This window comes from Nuphar pumila, chromosome 4 (assembly GCF_984573655.1).
Source record: "Nuphar pumila chromosome 4, dmNupPumi1.hap1.1, whole genome shotgun sequence".
Lineage (NCBI taxonomy): Eukaryota > Viridiplantae > Streptophyta > Magnoliopsida > Nymphaeales > Nymphaeaceae > Nuphar > Nuphar pumila.
In genome coordinates, this window is record NC_143252.1 from 34,940,758 (window position 1) to 34,950,440 (window position 9,683).

Genomic DNA, 9,683 nt, shown 5'->3' on the forward strand with positions numbered 1-9,683 from the left:
CATACAATCTTGTGTGGTGTGTCGAAAATTAAACTCAAACTAGGAGTTTAGAGCCCACTACAATTGTAAGTTTAAATGTGTATTTACTTATAATTATTTCTTACTGGGTTGTAAACTCACTTTCCTGTTTAATTACAATTGTAGGTTCCAGGCACACTGTGACAAATAGGGCTTGATCGACTACTTCTTTGGCAGAGTATTTGGTAGTTTTTACTTTCATGTCATTGAACAATAATGTATTTATTATTTTCTTTTGTTATAAATGATGAACATTATGAAAGAAAATGAGTTATTGAATGATAATGAAAAAAAAATGAGTCATGTTTTCTCTGTGTGAACTCTGTACTCTTTCCCTCTAAAAAGTAATACTCACCGAACTCGGACTCCCAAGGTCCCAGATTAGGATGTTACAGGGTTCTTGTTAGTAGTTGACACCTAGAAAGTAAGAGTTGAATGCACACCATAATGAACCTTTGTACTAAAGAAAATACTCTCCGCCATTATATTGAGAAGTGTCAATATTTATTGACAAATATACAATAAGCTTCAATAGTTATGCTCGACAGTATAATTAGAATTAAATAGGGCTTTCACTGAGAAAATGAAAATTTATAGACTAAATTAGGACAAAAAATATAGGGAAATAGAATTATGTTTTAAGCATTTAGCAGTTGGGAGGCTACAAGGCAATGTTAATGATGATCAAAATTGCAATCACCATCATCAATTGTTAACTCATGATAAGTTATACTAAAACAGAAACACATTCCGCGTTAAAATCGTGTTAAGAATGTATAACCAATGACTTTCTAAACCATTATTATTTTTAACAGGCTAATGACTGTCAATTTCTTAGAAACTTCCTCAAAGAACACCATTTAGAAGCTTGTTAAGAAATGTTTATCCCTTTGGTATGCTCAACAAATTTTCTACTTTTCACATGTTTCTAGTATACAGTAACCATTACTATGCAATTGTCAATACATGAAAAAGAAAATTTTCTTTTCTTTTACTTTTCCTTGGCACTATGTTGTCACGTGTCGGTTACAATATATACAAAATAACCCTTGGAGGGTTCACTGCTATACAGCCAAATTACTGCACACCTTTAGAAAAAGATGCCTTTACAACACTGTGTAATGGTAAAAAGTAAAGACTGGTACAAACCTGTCAACCTTTAAAATATGCTTGCCTGCTTCTTGGAGACATTAATCCAGTGTTCCTTTCTGTTCAATCAACAAACACGAATTCCTTAATTTTATGAATTAAGATCTCTGTGAAAATAAATAAGACCAATTTCTTTATGTTCTCAGTTTAGATCTTGTGAAATTATTTGTCATACAAAAATACATACCAAGCTCTCTCCAGATGATGAGGCTGCCAATTGTTTCAGCCAAGCCAAGACCCTGAAGGAACCAGCAGTTTGTGACTCTTTTACTTCTCTGGACTTATCATGATGCTAGATAAAAGGTGAAAAAATAGAAGATGCCCTCCTAATTTAAAAGATTAGGGTGCTACATGAGCAATGGCAAGCAGGAATCAATTGTTTGGACCAGAATCGGCAGACAAAAACCATATGAATGGCTTTAAATGATGATGGTTGGAAGTGGTGGTGGTGGTAGTCATGAGGAGGCTTACAGATTCATGGTCCAGCTGGCTGAACATGTGTGCCCCCTTCTTTTTTTCGGATAATCCAAGGTCGAAGCTGGGTGTACTCCCTGGTGGGCATTGGCTAATGGTATGGCTTTCGCCGTTTCGTGCATTACAGAAAGGCTATTTTCAATTATAAATTGCTTATCTAACCAGTGAGTTTTGCAGACCTGAGGTTAATGCCTTTAGCTACTTGGGGACAGGCATTCACTCATAAAGACCGCCAAAGCGAACGCCCTGATTAGTTACTAGATCCACGTTTGGAAAAAAATACCTAATGAAATTATGCAAGAAAGGTTTCATGAGCAAAATGCTGCGTGTGAAATAAGTCCAAACCTTTTTCTTCATTTCTTAGGCAATTCTTAAAGCATCCTGGTTATCTACAACCAAGCATTCTTTTGAGCTGATATACACCAGCCAAAATAACAGGAAAAAACTGTCATTCTTGTTGACAAATCACTTAATCACATGAAATAACCATGAATAAAAAATTGGTATTGTTGGTACGAAGAATGCCACATGTACACATGAAAGAGATATGCTCGAATTTGTCGGTTTAGATTTATAAAACCTAGAGTTGTGTGGGTGGGAATACTGCTAATTTTGTACAACTGTAAAAATATATAAGAAAATCAACATCACAAATTCCCGCATGCCTGCCTGCTCGTGCACACAAGAATATGACAAGCAGGAAACAAACAACCAAAAGCAAAAATAATTGCCCATAAGTAAGCACTATCGATGTCATTCTTAGGTTCCTGTGTCCCTCACGTACACGGCATTCATTTCATGAAGTGGAGACCTCACTTTAAATGAGATTCCATGGCCATTCAATACCAACATAGAGCAATATTAAATTTCAGCTTGCAGAACATACTAACATCACGAGAAACAAGGATTCATATAACACCAACGTTTTAATTTCGAATACATGATACAACATGAACAAAACCAAGAAAAGCAATGCTGTGATACAGCAGGGGCACACAACCCATCTCCTAATTTTTTTCTTTTTCTGTTTTTTCCTTCTCTTCTCCCTCTTTTTTCAGCTAAATATGCTGGTGGGTACATAGATACAAAATGGAAGCAAAGATACTTTGATGCTGTAAATCGAGTAACTCATGGAAGGGGAATCAAGAAGGGACATTGAAGTGAAAAAGCCAGGAAATGACAAAGGCAAAAACCATGCAGGCCAGCAGGAAATTGAGGAAGCGATGCCCGTGCCAGAAGCTCCTTGGCTCTGGAGGAGGAGGTGCAGGAGCAGTACTTGCTTCATTCCATTGCTCCAAGAACTCTGTGTTGTCCACCCCAACAACATTGCGTGCGGTTGAGCCACATATCTCACATGTCCTGAGAAGAAAGAGGATATTAGGTGTAAGGTGTAAGGTGCATTGTGCAACAAAAGAGATACGTTTTATAACCAAGTTAACCTCAACATAGTCTCAAAGATTCCTAATGAGGACCCCCAATAGAAAAGAGTGAACAACAGTATTTCTTACTTGAAAATCACTAATTGTAATTAAAAAGATTAATAATGGTGTTATATTTAATTTTGCTGTGTTACGGATATTTGGAGTTTTCAGCCTAACGGTGAGAATTCCACCTATGCATATTTGATGTGTTAACACTAAAGAATATGAAGAGATGTCATATCAACCGTTTGATAATCTTAGGTTCTCAATTCTGTAACCAGTCACAAGTTTTCAATGTCAAACCAAATTTAGAAACTTACCCAAACAAAATGATGCTGAACACAATAGGTTTCAAGTCCAACTCCAAAAAAACCATTACTAGCACCTGAGCTTGAATGTCAAATCTTACTACTCATGTATCATGTATCCATCACAGGAGTTCATGAATTTCAGATTGACCAGTAGTCCAAATGAGATGTGTCAATATCATGTGTATTCATCTGGTTATATACAGAAAATGTTGTTCAGTTATCCAGGCCAAAATATAATTTGTTCATGGGCTACCATATTTTATGGTAGCCTCTGACAAACCTCTCCTTTAATATTAACTTGTGAAGCATTCTCAGAAAGCAGGTCCCATTTTCGCTTATGCATTCCCCAGGACAAGAATGGTCCACGAAGAATTAACATCATATCATATAGAAGAGAATCCCACAGGAAATTCACTCCCAAAATGCATCCTTATTAAGTCATGAACAAGATGCTTGAATTATTGTTCAAGAGCCAATGCACTACGAGCATCCACTCCTCATGTTTCACCTACATAACAAAAGAAAGTGAAAACTTTACCAGCTGCAAGCTCCTGCAAGAGTTGAGCAAGACAACCTAAGCAAGCCAAATTGAGTTGAACCACACCAAGCAGGCCCAACATCTGTACTGTTTAACGCAGGTTAGTGCAGAGGGCATGTGCAAGGAAAAGCAAGACATCTCTGAAAGGATTTTTTCATGTGGAGAATACTGAATTTCATTAAGAACTCTTAGAAGCATGACCTTTTGACTGAAATGAGCATTACCCTACATTTTACAGGGACCTAATTCAGCTTACCGATTATTGAAATCCCAATGCAGATACTGGAAATGCTTCAAGCAAATGGAAGAAGCAAGCTACATGCATAGATGCGATAATGTCAAAAATATTTGTACTTGGAAAAGATGGGAACAGATGAGACTATTAAGTGTTTGAAAATCATGCTGTGAAATCTGCATCAAAATTCTTGTTCTAGCATTGGATGCAGAAACTTAGAACTTGTGGCAAGAAATTTTCATAAATTACTAGGCAAGGGCACTAAGAAATTCCATGATGTGTCAACTGATGTAGATGCAACCACTGTTTTTTCAGGTCAGCTCCTACATGACACTTCAAAAGTGAAGCACATGGCCTTCAGAAATTTCCAGCTCTAGCAAATGCAAAACATGGAAATGTTTTTTTTTCTTTTTTATCACATTATTTGTTCAGTTGACAAAAATGGGATCTCACCAAAGATTTCAAACACAGGGTGAACAATTATTTCTTGACATTGTGTTTTGTTTTCACCCAATTTTATTCTTTAACTTGTTCATTTTCCTTCTGGAAAGTGCAGAAGAATGTGAGTAAAATCTGCAAACCTCTCAGTGCATATGCGAATTTTTCGAAGATAATGAGTAATACACGCTTGATGACCATATTACGAATTCAAATGTATGAAGAGAGAAATAGAAGAGAGCTATGCTTCTAGCATTGGTGCCTCTCAACTGTTGAGACATGCAGCAAAATGATACTTTTTGAGCCCATGGTGGCACAGTAGCTAAGGTCCAAGTTAATATTCTTCCAAGTTCAAACTATTGCCTTTTATTTACTTGAGTGGAAAATGAAAAAAGAAAGAAATCTGGAAAAAGAAATTTTTCTTCGGTATTTTCTTAAATTTATGCTCATTTTCTTTTGAGCCTTGATTAAATTAAATATAATGATTACTGTAAGTTGGTTAATTCTCACGCAATAAATCAATTTTTCATGTTTGCTTAAGTTACAAAGTGAATTTGGCGCATTGTGTAAATTACTTTTGGTGTGTCTAGATGCATCAACTTATCCACAAAATGAGATAAGCAGGGAGAATTGCTTTATGGGCTATATCAGTGACTATCGGATTATCACACTTATGTGTATGAGTGAACACATACACACACACACTGCAAAGTGGATGGAACCATAAGATGTGATTCCAAAGGTGCAGGTATAGTGCCAAAAAATTTTAGGCAAAAGTGATTGGCATGTTAAATGTAGCCTTCTAGAAAATGAGATAAATGTTTATTTAGCAGGTAATATAGTACAAAAAGCAGATATACTTGAGTAGCAGAAACTGATAATGTAGTGCAAAAAAATAGATATGCTTGAGTAGCATATTTTTTGTCAAAGTATCATGTTCCATCAGAATGGCTGGGCAGGATCTTGAAATTTACGGGCAATAATTAAGAGAAAACAAAGTCATTGGATTCAGTGAAAATGTATATTCACTTTGGCAGGGAAATACATTTTTCCTTGCATTGCTGCAAACTCGGTTTCATACAATAGCAAAAATGGTTGAAAAAATGCCATAACTTACTGCACATAATGTATGCAGAAACCGCATGATATGCTATTTACTGTTGTAAGTATGGTGGATTATAAAATGTTTTATCTCTCTCTCTCTCTCTATATATATATATATACACACACACTTTTATTGTTGATCACTTTTCTTCCACTGTATCACATGCACAGCTACTTTGCAATCTGTTCTTTAATCTTCTTAGTTGGGATAATTAAGATTTAGTATGAACAATCTTTTTTGCACTGTATTTGCTCTACTTGACGAAAAGACAACACAAGAATAGCAAACTTCTGATATTCCAGAGTACTTGAAATTTTCATTCCCAATAAAACTAGGACATAGACTATTCATCCAGATTTTCTATGAGCTCAAATACTCGAGAACCCTCCAAAGACAACCTGGTTTACACTTGCGGACTCACACTAATTTAGACAAGGGTTCTTAGTCCAGAGAGAGAGAGAGAGAGAGAGAACAATCAAGTCAATAAATCCACTAATAAGTGAAACTTTTCCACCTATTTTACAACATATGAGATACATATCAGAGAATTATAACATACGAAGCCTAACAGAAATGCACATAAAAATAAGCCAAAATAAAGCAACAGTGTGAGAAATACAGAACGATCAAATAAAGGGAAAATAACATATAATGGAAATGAAGCAACTATGCACAAATTTCAGTTGGATAAGAAACAAGAATAGCGAGTGCGTGATTCACAAATTGAACTTAGGGGTTAAGAAACATTCACGCTCACCCAGATATTTTCTACCTTTAGCTGTCAATAGTGGAAAACGAAAAGTCTAAAGCCGAAGAGTGAAGACTCCCCGTATAACACTATCAATGCAAAAGCCACTACCTCCAACTTGCCATAATCTCATATACTAAACTTCCACTTATGCAAATATTCCAACCATCTATGATAAAGGCACTCGTAATTTCCACATCTTTCATAAGCTTGAGATTCAATTTAAGTACACCAAAAAAGATACAGCACAAACCACTTCCATTCAAACCAAAAAAGGAAAAACAATAGAAAAGAAAACAGAAAAAGAAAAAAGTAGGTAAAAAAAGAAAGATAAGCAGTACTACCGCAATGAAAAACAAGTGTAGGTAACAGAGAAACAAAACAAAGGTACGATGAGCCATTCAGAAAGACCAAGTAGCAAAAAAGGCGTCTTTATATGATAAAAACGGAATCTTAAAAAAAAAAAAAAACAGAACCAAGAAAGAAACTTACTTGTTCCCCTTGATTTTGAACCAGGTTTCTGCACATTGCTTGTGGGCAGCAGCAAGATCATCCTTACAAGAGCATCCAAGCTCAATGGGCACCCCAGACTCTTGATTCCTACTCTCTAACGTAAGATGACAAATTCTACAATCTCTCTCCGCTTTTGCTAGATGCACCTTAATCTCAGCAGCCCCACTCACACCACCCTCTCCCCCACTCCCCAAATCCACATCTGAGTGCTCAGAGACACAGTTCCTTGGTGGATCCACCACCCCACCCATCTCAATATCAGAGGCATCCGAGTAGCTATAGTCCTCATCATAAGAACCACCATTGGAATCAAACGGATTCAAAGGAGAGTGCCATGATTGATCCTCTGCATCCGAGAAACTAAGGCTGTCCACGCTCGAATCATCAACAGAGTGCAACCCTTCTTCCAAATTCCACTCAGATTTCTCCATTGCCCACAATCAGAACATAAAAGGGATAACCCACAATGGGGAAGCTTCAAATATGGCAGGATCAGCAGAGGAGAAAAGCTGGCTACTTTGTTTGGTTTTATTAAAAGCGATCAGACGGGTATTTAAAATCGAGTAAAGGGAAACTCCTAGGGACCCAACAGAAGGTAGGAGTTGGTGAAATTAGTATGTCAGTGTAGCAGATATCGAATAGTAAAAGAACTAATTTTGCTACGAAAAATAATGGGTATTGAGTCACGATGAGTGATGAAAAAAAACAAAGCAGATAAAAACAGCAGTTTTGTTGCCGGCAAGAGCCGTTCCCCCTGCTTACTTTACCCTCCAGAGACTGTGAAAGAGAGAAAGGTAAATGTAAATGAGAGAGAGAGAGAGAAGGGCTGAAGGGGGTCAGGAATAGAAATAGCAATGACCAAGATGGGTATGACATGGTTTTATCATGCATGCGTCATACAACATACATGCACAAAAGATCAGGAGCATCCCTTGCACCACAGGGAATTTTCTAAAGGAAGCTTTTTCTTTAGTCTTGTTGCGACTGGTTTTTCTAATTTCTCTTTATCTTTCTTTTTTATTCTTATATGTTCAGATACGCAATCTGTAATAGCTTTTACTCACTTTTAAATGCAATAAAGAAAGGGTATTCATTCTCTGAACTTGAAAAAATAAAATTAACCGCACCACGTTTGGTTTTCAAGACTTTGTTCATCGACATTTCCTCTACTCTATCCGTTTAATCGGAGATAGCTTCTCTTGGTCGAATAGGCGGTCTCGTTCGTGCTGTAGGGTCCTTGATAGAGTCTCTGTCACCCCTAATTTATTGGACCTCATTTTCGACGTTAAGTGTGTGTTGTTTGCTCCCTCTATCTCGGATCATGGGCAGATCATCACTTATTGGAGGATGGCTTTCAACCCACCAGGAGCTTTGCGTTTAAAGAATGGTGGCTTCAGGAGCCAAATTTTCTCTCGATTATTGCTAATTCTTGAAACAAACCTGTTGATAAGCATTGAGCTGCACTCCGGGTTCAAAATAAGTTTTCTCGTCTAGCTAAGGATATCAAAGCTTGACTTCATAGTCGTAAGGCGAAGAAATTTCAGCAAATAATCGCATGGGATCAGGAGATTTCTGCGTTGTATCAGTCTATGTCTTCTCCTCCTAACTCTCTTTCTTATTTGCAACTTCTCAGTCTTCAGGCCAGGTCCTTATAATTAACTATGCTCTTGGAAAGCTGAAGGATCAAAGAGGAAATTCGTTGGAAGTAGAGGTCTAGGGTGAAATGGCTTGCGGTTGGTGATGACAACACTAAATTTTTTCACTCATATGCTTCCCATCGTCACAGGAGGAATGTCGTTTCTTCTATCTCCATTGAGGATATTTCTTATCTCAATCAACACGTTAATCCGGCAGTCTCGCTATATTTTAAGGACTTATATTTTGCTTCGTTAACTGCGTAGGGTGTCTTTGGTAATATCCTAGTTGGTTCAATTCAGCCTCAGCAAGCCAGATCTATGCAAAAAAGGTTCTCTCACAATGAGATTTTTAGGGTCATTAAGGATCTGTCTGGTTGGAAAGCACCTGACATTGACGAGTTTCATGTCGACTTTTTTAGAATCTTTTGGGACTGTGTTAATTCAGACGTGGTGAGCATGTTTGATGAGTTCCATCGTAACTCCAGACTGCCTTATCATTTTCATGTTGCTATTATTTTGCTCATTCCGAAAGATGATGAGGCCACTGATATTTCACGATTCTGCCCAATCTCGGTTATGAGTGTTCTCTATCGGATGTTTGCCAAGGTTTTGGCAAATAGGCTGAAATCAGTGGCTAACCAGATTTTTTCAGACTCTCAGTTCGCCTTTATTCGTAATAAGAGGGTCCAACACTCGTTCATCATGGCGTCCGAGGTTGTTCATTCCTTGCAGCATAGTGGTCAACCTTACTTTGTTCTTAAATTAGACTTTCATAAAGCTTTTGACTCTATGCATTGACCATTCTTATTTCAAATGTTAGCAAATTTAGATATTGGTCGTCATTTTTCTGGTTGGGTGAGGGAGCTGGTCTCAAATGCCCAGGCCATGTTAAATATCAATGGTGTTAGAGGAGACCGGTTCAAGCTGGGGCGGGGTTTGCGGCAAGGGTGCCCCCTATCGCCTTTGTTGTTCAATGTAGTTGCTAAGGGTCTTGTGGTCTTACTTAAGTGGGCTGCTGTATCGTGTTTCATTGATTCTTTGCAGATTTCTGACTTCCCGGGTCATATTCTTACTTATGTTGTTGATATGATCATTT

At 37.4% G+C, this 9,683-nt stretch overlaps 1 protein-coding gene across 1 annotated transcript; it reads right to left on the reverse strand.

The window, feature by feature from the left end:
- Positions 1–2,527: 2,527 nt before the first annotated feature.
- On the reverse strand, positions 2,528–7,381 carry LOC149839953 (uncharacterized). The gene is made up of 2 exons (XM_090004959.1): positions 6,930–7,381; positions 2,528–3,000 (listed from the first exon to the last, which is right to left on the reverse strand). Exons 1-2 carry the CDS (start codon positions 7,379–7,381, stop codon positions 2,784–2,786), a joined length of 669 nt encoding a protein of 222 aa, XP_089861085.1. The 3' UTR covers positions 2,528–2,783.
- Between the last annotated feature and the right edge of the window lie 2,302 nt (positions 7,382–9,683).